At 46.8% G+C, this 23,733-nt stretch overlaps 12 protein-coding genes across 13 annotated transcripts; 6 read left to right on the forward strand and 6 right to left on the reverse strand.

Annotated features, from left to right (window-relative positions):
- Nucleotides 1-159: 159 nt before the first annotated feature.
- FOIG_11007 (uncharacterized protein) lies at nt 160-2,292 on the forward strand (the record flags this gene model as incomplete). The annotated part of the gene is made up of 6 exons (XM_031211536.1): nt 160-599; nt 651-993; nt 1,047-1,310; nt 1,651-1,740; nt 1,880-2,171; nt 2,231-2,292. 6 exons carry the CDS (start codon nt 160-162, stop codon nt 2,290-2,292), a joined length of 1,491 nt encoding a protein of 496 aa, XP_031058720.1.
- Nucleotides 2,293-2,341: 49 nt separating this feature from the next.
- Nucleotides 2,342-2,979, reverse strand: FOIG_11008 (uncharacterized protein; the record flags this gene model as incomplete). Its single annotated transcript, XM_031211537.1, has 1 exon — nt 2,342-2,979. Exon 1 carries the CDS (start codon nt 2,915-2,917, stop codon nt 2,342-2,344), a length of 576 nt encoding a protein of 191 aa, XP_031058721.1. The 5' UTR covers nt 2,918-2,979.
- A 253-nt stretch (nt 2,980-3,232) lies between these two features.
- FOIG_11009 (uncharacterized protein) lies at nt 3,233-3,904 on the reverse strand. The gene is made up of 2 exons (XM_031211538.1): nt 3,851-3,904; nt 3,233-3,788 (listed from the first exon to the last, which is right to left on the reverse strand). Exon 2 carries the CDS (start codon nt 3,741-3,743, stop codon nt 3,273-3,275), a length of 471 nt encoding a protein of 156 aa, XP_031058722.1. The 5' UTR covers nt 3,744-3,788; nt 3,851-3,904; the 3' UTR covers nt 3,233-3,272.
- A 454-nt stretch (nt 3,905-4,358) lies between these two features.
- FOIG_11010 (uncharacterized protein) lies at nt 4,359-6,526 on the forward strand (the record flags this gene model as incomplete). The annotated part of the gene is made up of 2 exons (XM_031211539.1): nt 4,359-5,143; nt 5,458-6,526. The coding sequence occupies 2 exons, from the start codon at nt 4,359-4,361 to the stop codon at nt 6,524-6,526; spliced, it is 1,854 nt and encodes a 617-aa protein (XP_031058723.1).
- Nucleotides 6,527-7,036: 510 nt separating this feature from the next.
- Nucleotides 7,037-7,416, forward strand: FOIG_11011 (uncharacterized protein; the record flags this gene model as incomplete). Its single annotated transcript, XM_031211540.1, has 2 exons — nt 7,037-7,174; nt 7,240-7,416. 2 exons carry the CDS (start codon nt 7,037-7,039, stop codon nt 7,414-7,416), a joined length of 315 nt encoding a protein of 104 aa, XP_031058724.1.
- An 85-nt stretch (nt 7,417-7,501) lies between these two features.
- Nucleotides 7,502-9,557, reverse strand: FOIG_11012 (uncharacterized protein). The gene is made up of 6 exons (XM_031211541.1): nt 8,777-9,557; nt 8,507-8,729; nt 8,030-8,458; nt 7,869-7,976; nt 7,759-7,817; nt 7,502-7,698 (listed from the first exon to the last, which is right to left on the reverse strand). Exons 1-6 carry the CDS (start codon nt 9,428-9,430, stop codon nt 7,663-7,665), a joined length of 1,509 nt encoding a protein of 502 aa, XP_031058725.1. The 5' UTR covers nt 9,431-9,557; the 3' UTR covers nt 7,502-7,662.
- A 736-nt stretch (nt 9,558-10,293) lies between these two features.
- Nucleotides 10,294-11,565, reverse strand: FOIG_11013 (uncharacterized protein). Its single transcript, XM_031211542.1, has 3 exons — nt 11,291-11,565; nt 10,863-11,235; nt 10,294-10,810 (listed from the first exon to the last, which is right to left on the reverse strand). The coding sequence occupies exons 1-3, from the start codon at nt 11,495-11,497 to the stop codon at nt 10,461-10,463; spliced, it is 930 nt and encodes a 309-aa protein (XP_031058726.1). The 5' UTR covers nt 11,498-11,565; the 3' UTR covers nt 10,294-10,460.
- A 791-nt stretch (nt 11,566-12,356) lies between these two features.
- FOIG_11014 (uncharacterized protein) lies at nt 12,357-14,099 on the forward strand. The gene is made up of 4 exons (XM_031211543.1): nt 12,357-12,609; nt 12,667-13,180; nt 13,230-13,848; nt 13,917-14,099. The coding sequence occupies exons 1-4, from the start codon at nt 12,444-12,446 to the stop codon at nt 13,959-13,961; spliced, it is 1,344 nt and encodes a 447-aa protein (XP_031058727.1). The 5' UTR covers nt 12,357-12,443; the 3' UTR covers nt 13,962-14,099.
- Nucleotides 14,100-14,311: 212 nt separating this feature from the next.
- On the forward strand, nt 14,312-16,536 carry FOIG_11015 (uncharacterized protein; the record flags this gene model as incomplete). Its single annotated transcript, XM_031211544.1, has 1 exon — nt 14,312-16,536. One exon carries the CDS (start codon nt 14,312-14,314, stop codon nt 16,409-16,411), a length of 2,100 nt encoding a protein of 699 aa, XP_031058728.1. The 3' UTR covers nt 16,412-16,536.
- FOIG_11016 (uncharacterized protein) lies at nt 16,308-17,117 on the reverse strand. The gene is made up of 3 exons (XM_031211545.1): nt 16,891-17,117; nt 16,607-16,841; nt 16,308-16,558 (listed from the first exon to the last, which is right to left on the reverse strand). The coding sequence occupies exons 1-3, from the start codon at nt 17,032-17,034 to the stop codon at nt 16,527-16,529; spliced, it is 411 nt and encodes a 136-aa protein (XP_031058729.1). The 5' UTR covers nt 17,035-17,117; the 3' UTR covers nt 16,308-16,526.
- Nucleotides 17,118-17,658: 541 nt separating this feature from the next.
- Nucleotides 17,659-19,975, forward strand: FOIG_11017 (uncharacterized protein). 2 transcript variants are annotated; one of them, XM_031211546.1, is made up of 4 exons: nt 17,659-18,111; nt 18,157-18,184; nt 18,237-18,695; nt 18,745-19,975. In XM_031211546.1, exons 1-4 carry the CDS (start codon nt 17,756-17,758, stop codon nt 19,972-19,974), a joined length of 2,073 nt encoding a protein of 690 aa, XP_031058730.1. In that variant the 5' UTR covers nt 17,659-17,755; the 3' UTR covers nt 19,975. The 2 variants fall into 2 exon arrangements, with proteins under 2 accessions (XP_031058730.1, XP_031058731.1); XM_031211547.1 differs by having other exon boundaries at nt 18,157-18,695.
- A 394-nt stretch (nt 19,976-20,369) lies between these two features.
- On the reverse strand, nt 20,370-22,436 carry FOIG_11018 (uncharacterized protein; the record flags this gene model as incomplete). Its single annotated transcript, XM_031211548.1, has 3 exons — nt 20,370-20,938; nt 20,991-22,305; nt 22,356-22,436. The coding sequence occupies 3 exons, from the start codon at nt 22,434-22,436 to the stop codon at nt 20,370-20,372; spliced, it is 1,965 nt and encodes a 654-aa protein (XP_031058732.1).
- Nucleotides 22,437-23,733: the final 1,297 nt, after the last annotated feature.

Below are 23,733 nucleotides of genomic sequence, written 5' to 3' on the forward strand. Positions count from 1 at the left end.
TAGTGTACTGAAATAGTCCCTGTTCTCTCTGCATGCCTCGGTCTGCCAGCCAAATTATTGATTCTTTCATTTCACGCAAAACTTGCTCCAATTCCTCTTTTCTTTCCTATTGGAGTTTCCAAAGATCGGGTTTTATTTTTGCTTTTCTTTTGCAGCGATATGTCAGATCTGCTGTCTATAGTCGGCAGTGCTGTCGGCATCATATCACTCGGCATCCACGTCTGTCAAGGTCTGATATCGTACCTTCAGTCTTTCAAAGGCCAAGTCCAAGAGATACAGGATAGCGTCAAGGAGACTCAGACAATAGTCTCGCTTTTAAATTCGGTAACGAACGTACTAGTAAAGCTCGACCAACACTCTGCCAGAGCCATTGCAGTGGTGGATTGCTGGAAGGACAGTGAGAAAAGACAGCGTGAGTTGCAGGGATTTCTACTGAAGCTCCAGAAACCACAAGATACGTCCCAAGACACACCGCAGAGGATAAAGAATGCTAGACATGTGCTTGCTTATCCCTTCCTCCAGGGCAAACTGTCGGCTCTGCGTCAGTGTTTACAAGACTTGCTACACAATTTGAATCTTGCTGTCAAAAACGCTTCACTGTATGTATTTTCCAACACACTTGACTCTTCTTGTGCTGATCACTATATCAGCGATCTTACAACTGACATCTATGATCAGGTTCACGACATTAGTGACACCGTGAAAGGGCAGGGACTCCAAATAGCTCACCTTTCCGATCGCCTTCTAACCCTTGATGACACAATGGGTATGGATATCCGACATATTAGCCAGAAACTCTCTCGACTGGAAATGGTCGTGCAAAACCTTCGCCCAAATATTGCTGTTGAGCTCATGATAGCTACGAACAACCTGAGCCAAGTATTGTCCAGCAATCAGCAGCTTCAGCAGAACTTTCACCAACGCTTGACAGGATGCTTGAAGGAGATGGTGATAGAAAGAGGGCTGGTGAAAGAGCTACTAGACTCATTGATGGTTAGGACGCCTTGACTTTCCCACCACATGTCAGCTAACACCAATCTGATTAGGATCAAGAAATACCTACGATTGAGAACTCTGTGACGAAGGTTTCCAATGCCCCCAAGTGCCCCACGGTCACAAAGGCCCCATCAAGAGACCTTCCTGGTTGCAACTGTAAGTTAGACAAGAAGCCTTGGACATACTCTGTACAGCCTTGGCACATCAAGGTTGAGTACCAGCAACAAAGTTACGAGCGACATAAGCAAGGCTGCAAGTATTTCTGCATCAGAAGACAGACAAAAAGCAGAACGAAAGCACAGATACGACTGAGGGTTGGCTGGCTTTCATCACTAATTATACTAGCTTGCATGGAGTAATCCCATGGGACTGCAAGTCCCGGGCTGACGATTCGATATCAAAACGTCGTTCGTCAAAAATACAGTCCTATATTCTATGAGTTATCCAAACTACACTTTAGCTACTTGTTCCGAGACTCGGAGCCATCCGACAGTGAGATAGTTTTATGGTTTGAAGGAGCCGAGCGTGCGATCCTTTCTCTCTACAGGGATAGGAAAGCCTCACCGTCTGATCGCGATGAATATGGAACCAGCCACACTGGGGCAAGTATCAGCAAAGTGTTGCCATGGAAAGTCGTGTCTAACAGTCATATAGCTTGCTAGTGGTCTAGTCAACATGTTCTATCGCGAGATGTTGGGTTGCAATACCTCCAAATCGACTCGAAAGACAGTTGCTATGGCAGCCGTAAGGCTTATCAAAACGCTTGCGAGCATCACTGGAGGTGGGAGTGAGAACATGTCAGTGACAACCTTCAGAGTCGAAAGACATAAGATTGGTGAAAATGGGAACAGCCAAATTTCGTCATTGAGCTGACTTTGTGAAGTTCAAGATGATTCATGATCCAAGTTCGACTTCTGGATTTGCTCGTGTAATTACCAACTATGATCCAGAAATTTCCAAGACAATCAGGTCTGAGACAGAAGAGCAGCAGAACTTCAGTTTACTGGAAGATTTGATGCAAGAATTTGCTCAGATGCTGGCTTCCATGAACTCGACAACAAACTTTCTTAAAGTATTCATTTGGGGCTATTGGCGTCATCGTATCTCCAAACTCTTCGCAGTCGATCCGGAATTCATTAACAGTATTGAGGGTAGTGAAGCGCGTATGGATCTCTGTAAGTACCACAACATTGAACGTTTCATCCGGGTTCAGATTTACTGACTTCCTAGACAGATGTCCTACCCGAGAGACTTCGCTGTCTGCTTGGCAGGGGTTTTGAGCTCCAAAGACCTTAAGCCACAAGAGGCGGAAACGCTGGTCAATGTATCTCTTATATTGTAAATGCTAGTTGCCAAGAAATTTGTAGAAGAATGAACAGTCATGCAAATGTCCATCCGCACTCTCAGCATATTTTGGACAAACACCCCATTCCGTATATCCCAGCTTCAAGTAAAACCCCCTAGCCGGCGTATCCGAAGCTGTATCCAACAACACCATAGTCTTACCCAATTCCTCCTTTGCAAACCTCTCCGCCATCTCCATTAGCTTCCTTCCCAGTCCATGACCTCTTTCTGCTGCGGAAACCAATAGCTTGCCGACTTCGACTTTGTGAGCATGAGTTTCCTTGGGATGGGTTACGAGCGAAATCGTTCCGACTGCGGTGGTGTCACGGGCGAGCACAAATAGGGCAGCTCTGGGGTTGAGGCCGAATAGTTGAGGTGATTGCGAGGACCAGAATTCCGTGGCTTTGGTGGTGGAGAGAGGTGCGTGGAAGCCGATCGAGGATGCAGAAGGGTCATCGTTGACGCAGGATAAAAGTAGTTGGGTGAGTGAGGGATTCCATCGTTCTAGTTCTTCAGGACCCGTAATTTGATGTAGGGTGAACCCCGTTGGGAATTCAAGACCAGCTGAAGAGCCCATTGTATTACTCAGTAAATCAGGAATAGTTCAAATTTGCTATATGAGGTATAACTGTCCTACCACCTCGCTATATATATAAAGTTAGTATAATTGTAAGCATGAGTCATTTGTAGATAGTGACCGAGCTAAATTATGTTATAAAATCACTTATCTCTTATTCTCTTTACAGAATGCGATGCCTCGGCTATCTTCGGAGGCTCATGCCGAACCAGATATCCCGTAATTCAATAGACGCTACTATTCTGAGGCTTATCGTTGATAAACTTGCTACCATGAATCATGAATTAATAATGGTGATTCACGCCCTTCGCACGACATCGGCGTCTTAAAGTCAATTATCTCGCACCCCGCTCCCTTAAACAGGCCAATTGTCGACAAGTTCTCGAAGACCCTCCAATCTAATCGGCTTCTTGAACGTCGTGTTCATTCCAAACTCATCCACCATTCGCCGATTCTCTGTCGCAATATCCCCTGCCACAAGTCCAACGATGATAGCAGGCTGAAGATTGTTCTCGCTCTCATGCTGTCTTATAAGAAGTGAAGCTTGCATGCCGCTCATGACAGGCATGGAAATATCCAACAAGATCATTTTGCATTGCTCGGGGTGCGTTTTGTATATGTCGACGACTTCTTGGCCGTTCCAGGCGATGTTGTATTTGAGACCGAGTTTATCGAAGTGGTGCTTCATCAATTTCATGTTGACTTTGTTGTCGTCGACTAAAAGGTACTCGGCGTCTTCAGCCCAGGAATTCGCTTCCTCAGGGCCTCCCTTAGAGGGGACTGTTTGCGTGGAAACGTCTGACACTTTATTATCTGTTCCACTCATTTTCGCTGTTTCATATATCTGCTGATTGTGATTAGACGCGGGGTCCTATGCTGTACGCGTCAGCGTCCGAGCTTCATACTCATCGACAGTTTGGGGCTTGAACGAACCGCGTTGAATCAAGATTTATAGAGGAAACCTAATGAGAATTGAGATTGAGATGGGCGAGGATGAAAGTGAGTGAGATTAGAGAAAGGGCGGCCTCTTGACCTTTGTTGTCGTAGCATTCAACGGTTGACTAAGCCGTCGTGGAGCATGAAGGATTATATCTGGGTCTCAGAGGCATTGCGATCAGCGCTCTCGGTGGGCCAGTAAAATTGTTAGTGTCTGCCTTACAAAATTGAAATAATTCGAGGATAGCTCATTTATTAGATTTGGTCCTATAGTCAGTATGCTGGAGTATAAAATTGCAGGATATGCCCTAATTGGTCATCGCGTATGCGCTGAAGTCCTACGACTGCAGCCAGGACTACAGAGCTCAGCCACTATCACCGCCTCTTCGTAACCATTCGCTGCCGATGTCCTTTGAACGGAGCATATTAAAGCCCTCTCCTCATGATGAGCTCTAAAAAATAATTTCTTCTTTTACACTACTATTGGTCCCTCTCAGTCGTCAAAATGTTTACTCTTTTCCCGCATCTCCCCCCTGAACTTCGCGATGAAATCTGGTACCTTGCCCTATCAGAACCCCGGCCACCAGGAATATGCCACTGGAAGAAAGGCTGCTGGATCCCAAAATACCTTACCCCAGAAGAAGCGGATTGGTCCGACGACGATCCTAACAACATTCGCTTAGAGTTCCGCTACGACAAGTTGGCAACATCAGTTCATATACCGATCGTGGATGTCAACCAAGAAGCGCGCCGTGTTGCACTAGCTTGGGCCGGCGATAACAACATCAAGAATCGATACATAAACGGCAAATATGAGTTCAAGCGCAGGATGAACAAGGACAGAGATACTGTCTACCTCCCCAACAATAAGATAGACGCCGCTGAGATAGAGGCTATCGATCGTGGTTTTGAACCAGATCTTATCGACCGGAATCACACCGTGGCAACGTATATTACAAGCTTGGCAGTACCGGCAAGATATATGCGGACCGCCGACGAAACACCTTACTCGTGGGAATGGCACGAGAATCTTGAAAAGATATACGTCATTGTTGGAAAACAACCCGACGGAGATGATCAGTGGGAGATTGATACGACGAGAGGAACAAGCCTATTTTGGACAAGGGACACCGGCAAATTTATTCCCCAGCTAGGAGCGGATGAATTTTGCAGTAGGGATCTTTTGAAGACGATCGTGGAGGATAAGATGGAACTTGGGGCTGCCCTCATGCGCTGTCAGGGACCGGCGAAGAACACATTTGAGATTCGTGTATGCTCGGTGATAAGAAGGTGAGTGAGATTTTTGATTGTATAATGGTATATTTACACATATTCAGGTCGCCAAAGACACCTTCTCGTACGCTTACAAATATGAAGGAGATGTTTGATGGGTGTTTAAGCGGGGTGCATCTGAGCAAAAAACCTCAATATATCTGTTAGTGTTGAGAAGCGGTATAGGCCCTATTCTTCTGTTACCAACGAACAGAGGCTTCTGTTCTTGGGCTTTTAGTGTAGCGGTCTGATCGCCACAGTTAGACATCTGTTTTTCATGGTTCAAAAAGAAAAGGATTTCATATGCAAGTCTATTTGATCATTGCCTATAGGGAAGAATCAACCAGGCCAGCACAAGGATTGACGCTCGAGAAGCGGCTCAGCAGAGTCGAGGCTCTGCTGCATACTTCGACAAAGCCTCTGATCAAGCCACCGGCTCCTACTGCAGTATATCCTACCGGTTCATGTTCTTCAGCAGATAACAGCAGTGCCAGTCGGAACTTACTGAAAAGTCTTGCTGTTCCTGGCCAATCCGCGACACTCCTCCACACAGTTTCTAGACCCAGTATCGCACCACCAGAGACCGGATCGTCTAGTTCCCAGAGTGAAGGCGCGTTACGACCGCGATGGAAAAAGATGAACGAGATCCCAGTGCTTAGACTCTCCGAGGACAGAGTAGCTTGGCTAAAGGAAGCCATTTCCGATGACTGTTCTTGGCAGCGTGTCTTTATCCCCATGTTCTCCAAGCCCGAAGTTCTTCTGGTCGTGGAAGCTTACCTCGACGAGGTTAACCCTATCATATCGCTATTCGACCGCCGGGCATTGCTCACGCGATGCGACAATGAATTCCCTTTGGACAGTGATACATGGGATCCTGCCTGGTGGGCCTGTCTAAATGCCATTGTCGGCATTGCTATCCAGATGAAGACACTCAGCAGTGCCTTCGAAGCGGTGGGTCGCATATCATGGAGCTTCTTCAAAAACGCATTTGCCGTCTTTCCTCGACTAATCCAGAACACTCCCACTCTCATGTCGATAAAGGCCTTGCTGTCCATGGCCATGTTTTTGAGTGGCACAACTGATAGCAAGACCATGATGCTCCTTCTATCCTCAGCAACTAAGCAGTTCAGGATGCTGAGTGGCCTAGATTCATTCCAAGAGCCCGTAGTAGTCGAGGATAAGCAGTGGACTATTTCAGTGGCGTACTTACTCGAAGAGACATGCTTTTCGAATTGTGGTTTTCGTCTCGCAACCTCGAACAGTATCTCCGAAATACAATTACCACAGAAAATAGAACAACAGCGTACTGCAGGGGTGGATCATGGGACCACTTTCTGGCCCAGAGTTGAACTGGCCATCATTGAATCCAAGGCGCAGAAGCTCCTTCAAAAAGCAAGGTAGCCTAGTGAGATTCTCGAGAACCAGATTCTTACGCTTGGACAGCAACTGGAAGCTTGGAGGCAGAGTCTGCCACCAACCATTCGACCTCAGTATAACCCTCCACCTGGGTCAGAACCTTCCGACCTGGCTGCCGTCATGTAATATTGTGCCTTCTACCGATCGTTAGATAATATTAACCGAGCGTATCATCTTTGCAAGCTCCACCAACCCTCAGCGTCATCTCAGAGTCTAGCTCCGCAACTGGAGACCCAAGGGCCGCTCGACGTCTCGCGAGCAACTATTCGGCTATTCCGCCACATGGAAGGCATATGCTATACTGATCTATGGTAGGGCTAATTCAAAAGCGACATATCTGTTATCTTATGCTGACTGACTTATCACAGGCGCCTCTTACCATTTCTTTTGTGCTGCGCCATCACAATCTACGTTCACACCATCCAGCATCCACACAAAGAGAGTGCAAGCAGCGATTTGGCCCTCATCACATCTCTGCTTCACTTCATACACACGATGAAAAAAGAAGGATGTGACCTGGATCAACTGTTAGCAGTCCTTGTGGAGCTGGAGCGCTCTGCCTCAGTCGATGTGACTACATACTGCGCTCCTGCAGCAGCTCCCATGGCCGACAATAATGATGATTCCAGAATGGTGAGTATGAATGGAGCTTTCTGGCTTTAGCAACTGTTTACTAATCTAAGTAGCATCATTCCTAGCTACTTGCAAATCCCGACTACATGCCACTTGTGCAAGGTCTGATGGGAAACATATCTACACTGAGAGAGCAGTCTTCAAATATCCTTTCAAGTTTGTTAGGTGGTTTGGGCAAGGATCCTGATGGTTTCGTATCTGTCAAACCAGTGTCACTCAATCCAAGCACCTACGGGTTCTGAGTTCTGAGTGGTGAGGATAAGCTCCCGGCCACAGGCCTCAATTGGATATAACGCATCTAGGTCACATTTTAGACATTTTTTTTCACGGTACTACAGGCGAATTATAAAGAATTATTTGACATAACAGATAGTTAGACTATGTGATGATGAAAAAGCATGCGAAAATATCTTGACAGAGACTATTTAGGTGGCCAAAACTCCCATGCAAAGTTACCGATGGCGAATGCTGTTAAATATATGCAATCTTTAACCAGTAATCGGTTGCATCAAGATATTGAAAAGCTATAATACCATTGGTTAGCCAATGCGCTGAAAGACGTTTGGTGGAGAAATCAATCTTACCCATTCTTCGAGCTCGCCCTCATTGTCCCGAAGCTCAGCATACTTCTCATGTAGGCGCTCTAATTATATCTATTAGCTCATTAGTTCTTGTTGGACAACTTAATACTTACCAGAGCTGCGGAATAGAACACGGTCGATTGCAGTGTCACCCGAGAGTGAGTCAAGGAACTTATCAGCATGTGGATCATTACCAACTTGGCTGATAAGGAACATGGTAGCTATTTATTCTCGTTAGCATTTGTCTCAGTAGGTATCAACGGCCTGGACTTACACTCCTGGGGATAGTCCTTCTGATCTAATCGTCGGCCACATTCCTCAATCGTCTTCTTGAAAGTATCGACAGGCTCAGGACTAGGCTCGCCATCTGTGATGGTGAGAACAAGGAATGGTCTGTCTAACTTGCCATCCTTGTCAAGTTTCTTGAAGACCAACGGTTCCAAGACTTTCTTCTTTAGATTCGTGCCGATGTTGGTACCACCCATTGGTTGGAACTGCATATGAGAATCAATCTGATTAGCAGTAAGATCGTCACCTTGATAATCACTGTTGATAAATCGAAGATGAGCGCCTGAGCCATCGGGGACAAGACGTGTTGCGATGCTGGACATGCGTTGGACTAGACTTCTCATAGCCTCCATTCTTGTACTGACGACATTGCCATTGGGGTCGAGTATGTTGGCTTGCATCGAGCCGCTGTCATCTGCGAAAACTTGGTTAGTGTTACCCAAAGGATGTGGATGAAGCGTACCGCAGTAGAAGATGGGCTGATACAAGGCAAGCTTCACGAGACCCTTCATCTGCTCAGGTTCTTTGAGGTGATTCCTTGGGTCATCCTTCAGCTCAATTGCCTTTTCGGCAACCTTTTGTAGGTAATCATTGCCAGGCGCGAAGAATTGTCCAAGATCAGAGTCCTGGACATACTTCTCGACTCCCTTTTGGAAATCGTCTATGGTGGTAGGATTATCCAAGTCCTATCATCGGTTAGCAAATGTCTCGCTTGCTAGTTCGTATGGCTTACCTGAGCCAAAGTCTGGTCGGGCGGAGGTTGTCCAATATGGTACAAGTTGGAAACAACGCCCTTGACGACACCATTGATGACACCACTGTTCACATACGCCAAGATGAACAGGACAAAGTTCACTAAAGCATTGATGAGTTCAGGGAGACCTGCCATCTGCTGCCCAGGTGGTGAAACAGCACGCTGAATAGCAGGATTGCCTGACTGCTCAGCGAGTTCCTTTGCCGTCTCATTCTTAGAATTCTTGGCCTGAAGTGAAGCCCCAGCGTCGATGAGCATGTTCACAACAACAGGATCTCTAGCGTGTGTAATGGCCACCATGAGTGGTGTATCATTATCAACTTCAGCGCTGGTCTCATCAACCTGAGCACCCTTTTCAAGAAGCTTCCTCACAATATTGACTCTGTCGCCGTTGCCGTTGGCGGCTATGTAGAGTGGAGTCATGCCGGGCTTGCTCATGGCTCTGGGAGAGGCATTTTTGTCGAGAAGGAGATTGACGACTGAGAGACGTCCGTACTTAGCTGCCATTCCGAGAGGCGTGAAGCCAGTCTTGGGGTCTTGAGCATTGATGTCAACGCCGCTGGCGAGATAGGCTTCTAGCTTGGTGGAAGTCAAAGAGCCCTTTCGGGCATCGACAAAGATGTTGTCGGCCATGTTAGAAGCACAAAGAGGTAGAGGCTTAGTGACTGCAAGAAGGTGATTTGGAGAGTGATGCTTCAGTAGTGAGCTGTCGGAATTGAGATATATGTGATGAAAATTCACGAGGGCAACTAACCGCCTGGATTACACGGTTTCTCAGTCACATGCCATTCTGGAGCTCTTCCATAGGTTACATGCTTCTCTTGGAGTTTCTCGGCAGCGGCATGACCGACTTGCAGCTGAACAAGAGTGACAAGTCAATTTACAATTCAGCTTCGTATTTTAACGCCACCAAAAAGATCCTGCTGCCCACCAGCAAATTCCATATAGCCGAGACTGATAAATGGCGTAAAGGTTGACTCGGCAAATAGTCTCATGATCAAAGTTCATACTGCATTTCAGCTTTGAGATTTACACCACTATCGCCAAATGATACTTCAACGGGATGCAGAAGTTGTGTTATCCGAATCCGGTGGTGACTGTCCTATTCCGTTGAAGATTTGCAGCACAGGTTCTGTCAGTTGGGGGCTGAAGTGACGCGGCTTTTCTTGGGTTGCAATATTGAATGCATCATGCACTGCTACGCAACCTCAACATCTATGCAATGCAGTAATACGAGGACCACAGTACCTGTCAGACAGTGCTGATGCTTATCAAACTCCTGCCTCAGCGATGCCCTAAGCAAAATTGATGACAATTTTGTCCATTAAGATTTTAATTGTTTTGTCTTTAGGTCCTTTGGTTTGATGTCTATCTTTACTATTGAGATATTCACAGATATCAACAATCAGCCTTAGGGAATGTGAAGGAGAGACTCGGGATCTAAATAGCCTTGGGCTGTTTGAGACACGTGGTATACGACAGTTAATCTACACGTCTTCGAGTTAAATTGAGTATATTGTTATCTGAGCACCCACTTGGGGGTCTGACTAACTAATTGATCCATAGGATCTATGAGTGAATGTAAATTCAAATGTCATACTACTGAGAAGAAAGAAGGGCGCTTCCCAACGCGAAGCACCCATATCGGTCTGTCCAACTGACATCACCAACAAGGCGGGCAACGACGTGGGCGAGGGCATCCGCAGCCGCAACTGTAGCAACCGCAGAGGTAGCCTCGTCCGCAGCCGCAGCTACAGCCTCTATAACAGGTGTAGCCACCGCAATAGTTACCCCAGTTGTTGCTGTAACAGCCACCAGACTCTGCTTTGGTGGAGGGCACAAAGTCTCCATCCCGGCTGAAAGAACCGACGGTTTCACGAGAGCCGGTCTTGGTGATGTTGTAGACCGTGTTGTTGGACAAGACATAGGCCTCAAAGTTGCCGCTGTCTTTGTCTTGGGCGACGATGAGGCTGTCGACGGTATCGTCAAAAGAGGAGTCAGGGATAGTCTTGTCTGTTAAAAGTTAGATTGACCAATGCTAAAGAGGAGTTCGATCCGTACTTACCAGTCCAATCGCCGCTCTCGAAGTCCCGGGTATGAGCATGGATCTCGTTGTCTTGTCCGAAGAAGCTCACAATGAGAGCCTCGTCAGTCGAAAACCCGGCAATAGGAGTTCCAGTTGCCGCGGATCCAGGGATGTTGAATTCCTCAGTCCATCTATCAGAATCCTTATCGTGCATGATGGTCTTGATAGTACCATCAGGTGCCTGATACAGGACCAAGTTCATGCTAGGGAGACCTGCGACAGTGATGTGGCTTTGATCATGGACGGAGATATCACCGAGGCCTTCGACCTCGGCATCATCCCACTCCTCAGAATCCTCATCAAACTCACTGACCCTGATAAGGCCATCATCACTGATGTATACAGCAAAGACCTTTTTTCATATATTAGAGTAGTGCAGCTTGTAGTTAGGTCAGACCAGTACTCACCCTGTCTTTGGCTACGGCGTAAGCCGCAGTTGAGCCCTCCCTTAATCCAGTGGCAACCATTCGCTGGTCCTTGAGCTCTTCGCCATCATAGATCTTCTCGACGAGACGACGGCCTTGAATCTCTAGGAAAGCAAGATCACCGTTGGGAAGGGTGTTATGGCTCGCAGAGCGAAGGGCACGAGCGATAGTTCTGATTTCGCCGCTCATGGTGAAAGACCAAGGTGCAAAGAGGCGCAGTGATGTGAATGTTATGATAGAAGTACTTGGCAAATTGATTTGATCTTCTTCATTGTAGTCTAATGTCTGGGAACCCCCTCATACTTTATGGTGTCACAAAAGAACATCGTCATGGCTACTTGTCTACGTACCATGCCATCGCACTGTGGAAATTTCGACTGGAAAAACATCCATCCAATGGTATAGCTCATCCGGGACTTCCGCGCTTAGACAGTGTCTGTGCTTTACCTTCAATGCTGCCAGTTCATATCATCCAACCTTTCAGCTCTCCCCATTCTTGGTTTCCCTTCCTATCTTGACCTTGACAGGCATATACGCGTCTTTAATTCGAATCCTATTTTGAACATGGTGGGTTCCGTATAGCTATGCGACGTTGTACAAAGTTTGATGTTGTCGCCTGATACCGTTCTCAGCATGCATCTTTCCTAAAGAGAAGTATTGACATGCAAAGGGCTGGCTGAACAAACCAAAGTCCCAAAACCAAATTGTGAATGGGTGACCAGCATTTCGGCTTATTTGTTAGGTTATAGGCGGCACGGCACGGCCCTCACCTGAGAGGTCGTAATGCTTCTGTGTGAGACCGGATATGGAAAGCGATCAGCACCTTACAGGAGCTGAGCTCCCTACATGCATTGCAGGATGACAAAGTTACTGATCTGATAGAAGAGGTCTCATTGCAGCCAATATTGAACCGAACGGGAAAACGATCGGCATCCTGAGAAAGCTGAGCTCTCTGGTGATCGAAGCAACCTCCACGGCATATTGTTGCTGTTAGATTTACAAATGAGCTTTGGCCGAGGCATCAAATACCCGCCACGCGTAAGTTTGGAGCATCTTGGCATCACAGACTGATCATCGATCTGATAGACCCTCACATCACCAACTGCATCTCTTTATTCAGGAAACCTAAAACACGATGGTTGCATCGAAAGTTCCCCAGAACCTTTGGCACCGAGACCGTCGAGGCGGAGATGCTGGCCGAGAGCGTGAGAAAGATCCAGTTCGTTATGGCCTTAATTCCATGAGCGACTCTGTTATCGGCCAAGCTGTAGCGAAGCTAAGATTCACTAAAGATGGAGCCGGCAAGTATCCCAAGAATTCAATGCATGCTCAATCCCTAACATGGAAATTCTTTGCAGAGAAAGGCGGCAATGGCTTCTTTGTCAATATTCCTGGCCAAGACAAGGCTATTATCTTCACAGCAGGTCATAACCTTATGGACGAGAACGGAAAGAGGACCCAAAATCTCCGAGCCTGGTGGTCTGACCTCGGAGAGCAACACAAAGGGGTGGAGATTCTGGAGAATGATACTCGAGTCAGCAAAGTCTTTTCGACCACGCCTAGCGAAGAGTCTGCCATTGATGACTTTGGTATCATTATGATTCCCAAGAACAACAACCCTCCCCCTCCCAAAACGGCATTTGGATTTGCTCTGAGACTTGCTGAGGAGGACAGACTAGAAGGCATCTGCAATATCTCCAGCTATTTGACGACTGCTAAGACTGGCGAGCCGCCGACGCGCAGTACGGGACGCTTCGTCAATCCTATACTGAAACAACATCAGCTTGAGTATCTGACGTATACTGAGGCTGGCGTAAGTGGCTCCGTGGTCTGGACCGGATACAATGGAGCTCCTGTAGCAGTGGCTATTCAGTAAGAAACTTCACATCTCACTCAATTCTTCAACTGACCAAGTATCTAGCAATTACGGACCTAAGCGAAAGAGTCCAAAGTACGGTAGTCGTGGCTCTCGTATTGATATGAAAATGATGCGAGAGATCATGGAGTGGACTGGCGTTTACAAAAGGGCCGTTGCCATCATAGCCCAACCACTTGGGAAGAAACAGCCCATTCCTTCACTGCCCCTCTGCATGGCCTGGTCCGAACAAGACAAGGTTCTCCGCGTCCACGTCCAAGATGACACTGAACCAATCATAGAAGAAGCAACATTTGAAGCCCTCCCAGTCTTTTCTTCCGCACTGCTCCTTGGAAAAGACCCAAAGGAGGAGATCGGCTTTGCACAGGTTGATAAAAGACCCAACGCTGCTAAAGACACCATGCGCTGGGTCTCGTGGAACATTGAGTGGAATAGCGTTAGTTTTGCTAGTGCCCTCAGTAGAGCGCGGTTGGTGAAGTGGGACGTGAAGGGGCCGTGGGATGTGAAGGGAAAGATGGCTGCGATGACCCTTAACTGGGGTGATGCAATTAGAGAGGTTGTGTTTCGTGTTGATGATGAGGTTGTCAAGAAGTGGGAACTCGAGCTTCCTGATACTGAATACACCGGTATTGCATACCAAGAAAAGGGGGATACAAAATTTCAGGTATGTTAACACATTGTCTGTTCTTCTGTTGTAGTTCTGTTCATTATGCTAACTGGCGTCAACTGCAGAATCCTTACAAGAGATTTATTATGAAAGATGTTTGGGCTACCTAAGGACTCTATTCCTATTTGTTTTTCTATTTCTATTTAGTATCTTTAGAAGATTAAAATATTTTCAGCCTGTTTGGGGTCGTATTTCTCCATTTTATGGTTATAATAAGAGCCTGGGAGCACATATTATTCGTAGTTGAGATACGATTGCCCCATCTTCACCATCCTATAAGAACGCCGCATTAGTTTCTATCCACAAACATACATGCTGATAAATATTCCTTGCCATTCATTCCAGGGACGACTAGTCACTACACTATCCCCAAATAAGCTAGGTCAAATTCTGAAACGTCTTACATGCAGCGTGAATTCTGCCATCCACATTTGAGGTCTTCCTTTCCAAACCTTTCATGATGGTGCAATACTATTCAGACGTGCTCGACACAGAGTCCTTTCGCCTCGCAACTATCTCCCTAGCTACTCACCCTGATACCAAGTCCCAGGTGCCGAGCGTGACACTCACGACACATGTTCTATCCGGCGCCCCAGACCTCGCTTACAATGCGCTATCGTACACTTGGGGTTCACCGCGAGACGGCCCCTCACTTCCCGAAAAGGTTGCCAACACAACGATTCTGCTGAATGGGCTGTCCTTTGAGGTTCAGCCGAACCTCTATGATGCTCTTGTCGAATTGCAGGCCTCGTGCTCAGAGACTTCAATCTGGATAGATGCCCTCTGCATCAACCAGTCCAACCCCAGCGAGCGATCTCCGCAGGTCTCCGTCATGAACCAGATCTACGGAAAGGCAAACCGCGTTATTGTCTGGCTTGGAAAGGCCTTCCCCGAGCTAGAGGCCGGACTCAAAGCAGTCGAGAGAATCGGTGATGCATCAGTTCCTGAGACACTTCGAATGATTCGAACGCAGACATGGGATTTCAGTTCTGACTTGTCAACGATGCCGGAGCGTTATGGTATGGATCCTGTGGATCAGGAAGAAGCTATTGGTCTGGTCAGTCTTTACATGAGTAACTGGTTTACCCGGATCTGGATCATCCAGGAAGTTTCCCTCACCAGCGACGTGGTTATTCTATGCAACGGCAGATTCACCGGCTTTGACTGCGTGGGTTACGCAGCGGCGTTCCTGCACTATAGCGGATTCTTCCAATCTGTAGTCGACCTTGTTCCTAGGGACAGGCCTGGTATTCACATTCGTGGTGGTATCAACATCTTTCACGCAGAAAGAATCCAATTGCTTCGCGAGTGGTGCAAAGGCCAGAAGAGTCTGTGGGTCGGTGTCCTTGCCATGATCGACCTGGAAGCTGGTCTTGGGAAGCATCATACGAAGCCCTCAGCAATTGTTCCCTTACGGGTGTTCTTCTCCACCTTTGGAATGAAAGCAACAGATCCTCGGGATTCCATCTATGGGTGGAATGGTATCTTGAAGCATATGGCAACTCAAGAAGGGGTCTCTCTGCCATCAGTGTTCGAGCCAGATTACGATATCGACATCAAAGACTTGCTGCGAAACATCGCCTGCAACATCATCGAGACGACTGATTCTCTTGTCTACCTAAGCCTGGTCAAGGACCCCAGCATGCGAGAAACACCAGGCCTTCCATCTTGGGTTCCTGACTATCCACCGGTTCTGTACAACAGTGTCCATGGACCAAACTTTAGATCCATGGGAACTGTTAATTCTTCGAAACACGTTCCCCACTCCCCCAATCAATATCCATTCACTCTCGCTGGAAACGTCCTTGAAGCTTTTGGCATTCGTCTCGGCACCGTTCGGATGATTGGTGAAGGGTTTCTTGAATGCCTTCAAGGCCGTCTTAGGATACTTGGCGACATTCTCCTTGCTATGGATGAGATTTATCCATATACAAACCAATGCGCAGATGAGGTGCTTTGGAGAACTTTGATCTGGGATACTGATTTCACAAATAGGCCATCGAAGCTCATTCGACTGGAGGACTTCCAGAGGGCCATTTTGCATAATTTCGCACGTGCGCTACAGCTTGGGTTCAAGGAGGCAGAGTCAGCCTCTGCTGGTCAGGCTTTGGTACTTCAATTCACTCGGGATATGACTTACCTGGACGAGATAGCCGCCAAATTCCCTAACAGTATATTTCCCAGCACCAAGCTTATCAAGGCCTTGTGTGCCAGCTTGGATATTGTACCTCAGGATAGTGATGAATTTGATCAGGAAGAGCTCCAGAGACTTATGGAGCCACCGTCAAAACATGCTATGCCACCTTATAATATTATGGCGTCGACGTGGATTAACCACAGGGCCATCCTCACTGATACGGGGTATTTGGGCATGGGGCCTGATTCAACTCAAGCTGGGGATGAGGTTTGGATTATCTCTGGGTGTCCTGCTCCGCTGGTTATGAGGAAGGCAGAAGAGAGAAATGATTATTGTCTTATTGGAGAGACTTATATACATGGCGCTATGCAGGGAGAGGCTGTTACTGAGAATGTTATTTGGGAGAATATCAAGATAGTCTGATTCTTGATAGAAACATAGGGAGTAGCAAGCATGGTTTTATCATTCTCGAGACTTTTCTAAACAGAATCTCAATAGCCAGTATCAGAATATTGACGGCTAGCTTCGGTCGCCGAATTTATTCCTTGATCTCATTCTTATGAAAGATATCTGTCCAACAGTCAGTATCCCTGTTCCTCACAGGTCTAATGGATTTACCTGGTACTTCTGGCATCCAGCTCTCTCTATACTTGCAGAAGAACTCTCCCTTGGGAGGGAACTTGTCAGGTTCGTCAAAGGTTCCCCACATGATGTATCGAAACTTGTCCGCAGCTTGTTCACCATATTCACAGATGAAAGCTCCGCAATTGTGGCAAAACTCTCGAACTACGCCATTCTCCTGCTTGAAGGTCTTGGGTTTGCCTTGGTCGTAGCTGAAGCCATCAAGTGCGACCTGGATATTGTCAGCTATAGGTTACTTGAATCAAGAGAAGTTAATATACCTTCGTGGTAAGTCCAAAATTGGTTCCAAATGCCCTTTTACAACTTCCACAATGACAAAGTGATGTTCGTGCGTCATCGGGCGAGTCCAATGACACGCTGTACTTGACGTTACCACAAACGCATTTTCCGGTATAGCTGGGCATGGTGGCTGATATAGGAAGACAGGTCTAATTGATTGACGAGTCAGAGATAAAGCGTGACTGAAGGAACTACAGACAATAGTGAGAATTTTAACTATCGAGGTGTTGTTTGAGATGTGGTTGATGTAGAAATATCGTTTGCCTTCATGTGGTCATTCAGCCTGCATCACAGTCCTGACGTCAGAGTTGTTATGACGCTGATTAACGTATGTCTTACGTTCATCAAACCTCAAACACATTTTATTATCTCCTACTCATTCGAAACAACCAGTCGCCAATACCACATATATTTCGTATTGATCTCATCACAAGCCGGTAAGGACTCCACGTCAATGTTGAATGGAAGAGTACCGGGTAAGCATTTTGTCTCAGAGCCAAGAACACCACAAAAGAGCGACTCATGAGAAGTAATACGGCTTAAGATTATCCCTTAAGCTATTACTATGTGTTCTTGAATTGCCCAATTGACTATCATAGTGACGAGGCGTGATGGGAAAATTGGTAGTCGGACAATAGTAAAGACCGAGATAACCTCTCGGGTCAGCAAGTACGCACAAAAGTGGGGACGTCTCGGGACTTAGAAAAGCCCGATACATTCCTCTGATACGAAAAGTCTCGACGCCCAACTCAACAGGAGCATATTAAATCCATTTGTTTCTCGAAGAATACCACCACCTTTTATACGAAAACGTATTCCTCGGGTTTACAAAGTCCCGAAGTCACCATGTCCACCCCAGACTCATCGAAGCCCAAGCCCCATCGGGTCCTCGCTTGCGTTCTCTGTCAACAGCGCAAAGTAAAATGCGACCGCACGTTTCCCTGCTCAAACTGTGTCAAACATGGCGCTCAGTGCGTTCCAGCTACTCAACCTCGTCAGCGAAGACGACGATTTCCTGAGCGCGAGCTGTTGGATAGACTGAGGAGGTATGAGGCGTTGATGAAGCAGAATAATGTCAAGTTTGATCCGCTTCATGAAGATAATGGAACGGAGAAGAGTTCGCCGAATGATTATAACTCTGACAGGGATCAGGTTGATGAGGAGGGTTCGCAGGTCAGAGCTGAGGGTGTTGCTGAGGTCAAGTAAGTTGAACCCCTCATTTATCACGAATGGGCTGACCAGTATAGAAATATCTGGCATGCAATGCGACAAGGGGTAATAATATCACAACAATTCTGCATCAAAAACATTCCTGACCTCTGTCCAGTATCGAGATCCTAACGACAGCTTCTTCGAAACAGCCTTCAGCAACGCCCAAGACCAGTCCTTCAACAACGATGAACACATGCTTTTCGGCTCTCGCCAAACAGCTGTTGAGCTCTACACCTTGCACCCAGAACCCGCTCAACTCTTCAGACTCTGGCAGGTATATCTCGACAACGTCAACCCGCTCCTAAAAGTCACGCATACACCTACCCTGCAAGGTCGCATTGTCGAAGCTGCGTCGAATCTCAAAGAAGTCCCTTCGACTCTTGAGGCTCTAATGTTTGGTATCTACTGCATGGCTATACTGAGTCTTACTGCTGAGGAGTGTGAGACCATGTTCAAACAGCCCAAGGAAGAGCTCTCGACGAGGTTCCAGTTTGGATGTCAACAGGCTTTGCTGAACAGCAACTTCCTCCGTACTGGCAGTCGAGACTGTCTCACTGCATTGTTCCTCTATCTTGTGAGCCATCTGCCTAAATCAGCTCTCATTGATTCACTAACTATTTTAGGTGTCTGTCCGCTCAGCCAGCCACCCAAAGTCCATCTCATCCATGGTCGCCGTCGCAATGCGCATCGCTCAGCGAATGGGTCTCCAAAGCGAATACATCAACGTCAGAAGCAGTGTTCTCGAAGCAGAAATGCGCCGAAGACTCTGGTGGTCCCTGGTCCTCTTCGACTCCCGAGTTAGCGCCTTGGGAGATCATAAACCGACGAGTCTAACCCCAGGTTGGGATTGCGCGTTGCCCATGAATGTCAGCGATTCTGAACTTCGGGAGGAAACTAAAAATGCACCAAAAGTCCAAGAACAAGCTACCGAGGCTATCTTTGCTATTGTCAGGAGCGAACTTGGGGAGTATATACGGAATAGTCCGTTTTATATCGCGTTTACGAATCCGTTGATGAAGCCGTTGGCGAAGAAGCTCCCGGAAGGTGGAGATGTTGCTTTGGAGAGAGTGATAGAGGAAAAGTATCTCAAGTTCTGTGATGCTGATAACCGTCTTCACTACATGACCCTTTGGACGGCAAGGGGTAGTATCGCAACATGCCGCTTGATGAACGACTTCCTACTCTATCTCGAATCTTCAGGTACGTACAACCAAGCAAACCACGAAGCGGCAGTCTCCTACGCCATTGATTGGCTAGAATGCGATGTGAAGCTCTCAAGTTCACCGCTCACAAAAGGTTTCCGATGGTTCCTTCAGCTGTATTTCCCGTTTCCTGCATACATACGAATTATTCAGCACTTGAAGACCCAGCCCTTCAGCAACATTGCGGAGAGGGGATGGAAAGTTATGAAGGATAATTATGAAGCTCGGTGTGAGGGAGCAGATGTCGACAGATGGCATCCAATCTTCAAGCCATTTGCAAACATTGTTCTGTACGCTTGGGATACGGTCAAGAAGGCATACGAGCAGGCAGAAAGAGAGATTGAGACGCCAGAGTTGGTGGACTTTATCAACAGAAAGACCGCGGACATGTCTCTAAAAGGAAACGAGTCAACGGGGCTGCAAGCTCAGGGTAATGCTGGGATGGCAATGGATGATGTACAGCTTCAAATGCCTTTTGGCTTTGGTGACCCGGGTGTCTTCTTCAACATAGGTGGACAACCTGGATTCGATACCGTTACCTCAGCACCATATATGGCGGGTAGCGCGCCGTTGACGGTGAATATGAATCAGCTTAACTGGAGTTCGATGGACTGGGGGATGGCTGCGATGGGTGAGAATGGGAATTGGTAGAGGTTCGGAGAGGCTTCTAAGTAATTTACCATGTATGAGGGAATACGAACGATAAAAGCTGAGGGTGTAGCCGGTAAATGTGACACAAACTAGGTATTGAGTTATGTGGTACGCACAACAGAGGGAAACATAAGAGAGAGTAAAAAGAGCCTTGGTTCTATACTACAAGGAGGGCTAGCGAAGCTCCTTATACACCAGGGGAGCTTTGGATGGCTGGTGGCAAGGCAACCCAATTATAGTAGCCCTAGCTTTTGGCAAGTTGTGTAGCCCATAGGGAATAGATAGGTAGACGTTGGAGCGTCTTAAGATGTAACAATATTGTACCTATTGCTCGAAGCATAGTGATATTTTGATATAATGCTTGAATCTATCGAATGATTGAATAGCCTTCTTGTTCACGCTTCTTGCCTATCCTCCTCTTCCACATCCTCTCCAGCGTCTCCAGCTGCTTGCCCTATTGCCATCCTTTCACCATGGCTCCCATACTGTTGATTAGGGAAAGCATCTGTGCACCGAAGATGATCAACGATTATGGGGCACGATCTCATGTCCAATTCAACCAACAAGAGCCCTGTGAGCCTGCGAGCGGCAAGGAGAAACAGAATTGCGATCAATGTAAAATTGATGCTGGCTATGTCATAAGCCATCGAATAGCCGAGTAAAGTTGTGATGGTAAACATGGCTGCTGCATGAGCCGCAACACCCATTTGGAGACTCGATGCGCTGGTCAAATCGTCTCCTGTCACCCAATTGTAAAGCTCCGGATATCCGATATCTTTGGCACGCTTTTTAAGGATCTCTTGCACGGTCTGTATACTTTTAATGTCTATCTGTGCGGGCGTATTTTGTATATGCGCAGGAGATTGACCTATCGAATGGGACTGCGTGTTCCTATTAACAGATATTTCGAGGCTCGCTTGATCAACATGAGCTTTCTCAATTGACTTGAGCTTCTGCTTATAGTCTAGCCCTATTGTTAGAGAATACCCAGGAATAGATTGATAAGTAAACATTACCGGCATGGCCCTCCATAGCTGCAAATATCGGGAGTGCAAGCAGAGTTAACGGCACAACTTGGCCAAATCCCATCTTGTTGGGGCTGCCTGACATGCCCGTTGTTACAGCGCGGGTAGTGAAAATGGTCACAACCCCATAGACATTACCTGACCAGAGCCAGAATAATCTCCAGGCGAAGGACCCGCGACATTGGTGGAATGCCCATGTTTCAGCTGTCAATCTGACAAGGAGTCTAAGCTTTCTTGTTGACACTATATCCGAGGTTAAGATCGTGAGAGCCTTGAGCTTCAGCCATTTGTTCAAGAGAGGCTCTCGTTTGGACTCTTTAATTTCTTCCAGCAGCTCTTTAAATTGTATTTTTGCGCCTCTTATCTTAATTAGCATGGATCTTTGATGTTGATAGTTCATCTCGCTGTTTGCCGTAGTGTCTGTGCCGCTACCTGAGATTAGCTGCAAAATGGAAACGATCGCCCGACTTTCGACTTCTATATCGCTAGGATCCCGGTGGTTCTCTGTAATAGCTTGGTCTTCTAACCTTCCAAGCCTTTGAAGTTCGATACCTCCATTGTCTGGGAGCTGTTGAGCATCGAGGTCTGCTCGATTATGTCGTGCAACAATGGACTCTCTCCGGGCACCAGGTCCATTAGACTTGTCATCTACTGGCTGGTCGCGATACAGTAGTTGAACAATCTCATATGTGCCATAAAGCACTGTTAGTGGAACAAACATCTGCATGATGATACTGATGTAGTCCATCCCTTTCATCTCCTCATTCATCCGATAGTCCTGAAGAGTGCAGGTGAAGTAGACGTGGGTCTCCATATCCCAGGTGTACGATAGTCGAATAATGAGCAGGAAGACAAGCATTCCCGAGCCCGTGACCATAGCAAGGACACGAATAAGCTTGGCGGTGCTATGATCTTTAAGGCGGTCTATATAGAATGGGAAACTCCCCAAGTGTACCGTCGACGCGAGACACCCTAGGGCGATCACAATGTTGCTGGAATAAATGGTGATGTCGTCGTGGATAATAAGAGCTGCGATTAGGATGGAGGCCTGGGAGACAAGTATCTGATCACTTATAGCAACCGTGAAGGCCATGAAGGCATGAGTCCGCTCCCTTCTGCTTTGGACAACCTTGGTGCGTTTGGTCTTGGGGAACTTGGCCCTTAATCGGCGGTAAGTCCGACGCGCCCCAGCAGCGATTACGGCATCTCCGGAGTTTAGAAGACGCGCAGGTACCGAAATTGTGAGGAAGGCCAGAATTAGAGTAGCTAATGCTATCAATGACGTGACAAGGAAGGCAGCTAGTACCTGAGAGCCGTTAGTTGGCCCATGTGTTGAATGGCTGGCAATCTACTTACTCCTGGCCCAGCGATATCAGCGTCAAATTCCACCTCTCCTTCAGAAACAAGGCTTCGAAGCTTTTCCGGTGAACAGTCCATTCTCAGAGGATCTCGCTAGAATGTACCTAGGCCAAGCTTTGGTGCTCGAGCAATATGCGTACAGAGGAAGTTGAGCAGAGACAAGATTGAAGAGGGAAAGATAAGGCGGAGCAAGAATAAAAATACCTGAATAAGTATTTCTCAGCCTCAATTCACGATTCTATAAATAGATAAATGCTTTAAGTGATTGGGTCTTACATGGACATTTTTCAGCCGGAAGCCTGATGTCAGGTTACACCGACAATCAATGATTACTGATTGGACGTCAGGGTTGAAAAGCTTACGAAAGTGCAAAGTGCGACGCAAATAGATATTTATAATAAATATAAATAGTTTCATAACCTTACTATAGTAATACAAATAGAGAATATTTAAAAACCCTTTGATATATAATTTCTTTGTTCTTTAAGGGTAGTGATAATATATTAAAGTTCAATATAATAGAGTTAAGCTTAAGATATCCTGCAATACAACATATAGCACCCACGATTACTACTAACATGTAAACTCCTATGTATACCCAGTTCAAGAAGTAAAATACATACGAAGCTCAAAGACAACATTGCTATACATGCGAGACTTAGAATTTAGCCAAAAGCGAATGCCAGTGACTGTTCATATTTTTACGGAAGTGATCAAGTGGGTCATAACACCACGACTTGTCTGTCTCACGCCTCCAACAAACAGCTCAGACGTGAGGATCTGCATTCTCCCCTTTCAGTCGGCTTCTGTGAATACCGACGCGACAATCTGTGTCCATCTCGGCTCTTGTATAGCACCGATACCCCGATTTGGTGCTGAAGATCTACATGGAGAAGGGTCCGAGCGAGATGAAATTCAAGGAAACTGGCTAGACTAAGAGCGTGTTGAGAATGACACAATAAGTGGAATTTATGGAGCTTTCATCGTTTTAATGGACTAGTATCGATCAAAAGTACGTATTTAGTGACAGAATGCAGCGGGAATAACGCGGTTAAAAGATTCAGTTATCTCGTTGAGCGGATACATCAAACCGATATCTATCGGTATACAGCCTTTCTCGTACAATTCTCGGAGAAAATGTACTAAATAGTGACCCTCTTACGGCTCATTCGGCACTCAGTGGGTTAAATGCAGATCCCCAATCTCCGTGTGGCAGCAATGCCGTCCGTGGAAAATCCGCGCGAGTTGGATGCCACCATTTTAGCCACCATCCGCGGCCCGATACGCTAGCAGAGACAATTGAGGCTATGAGACGTATATCCGTACGAGAAATATTCCTCCGATATTTATATTTAAGCCTCATGCCATCAAGTGA

The sequence above is a fragment of the Fusarium odoratissimum genome (assembly GCF_000260195.1).
Source record: "Fusarium odoratissimum NRRL 54006 unplaced genomic scaffold supercont1.20, whole genome shotgun sequence".
NCBI classification, from domain to species: Eukaryota; Fungi; Ascomycota; class Sordariomycetes; order Hypocreales; family Nectriaceae; genus Fusarium; species Fusarium odoratissimum.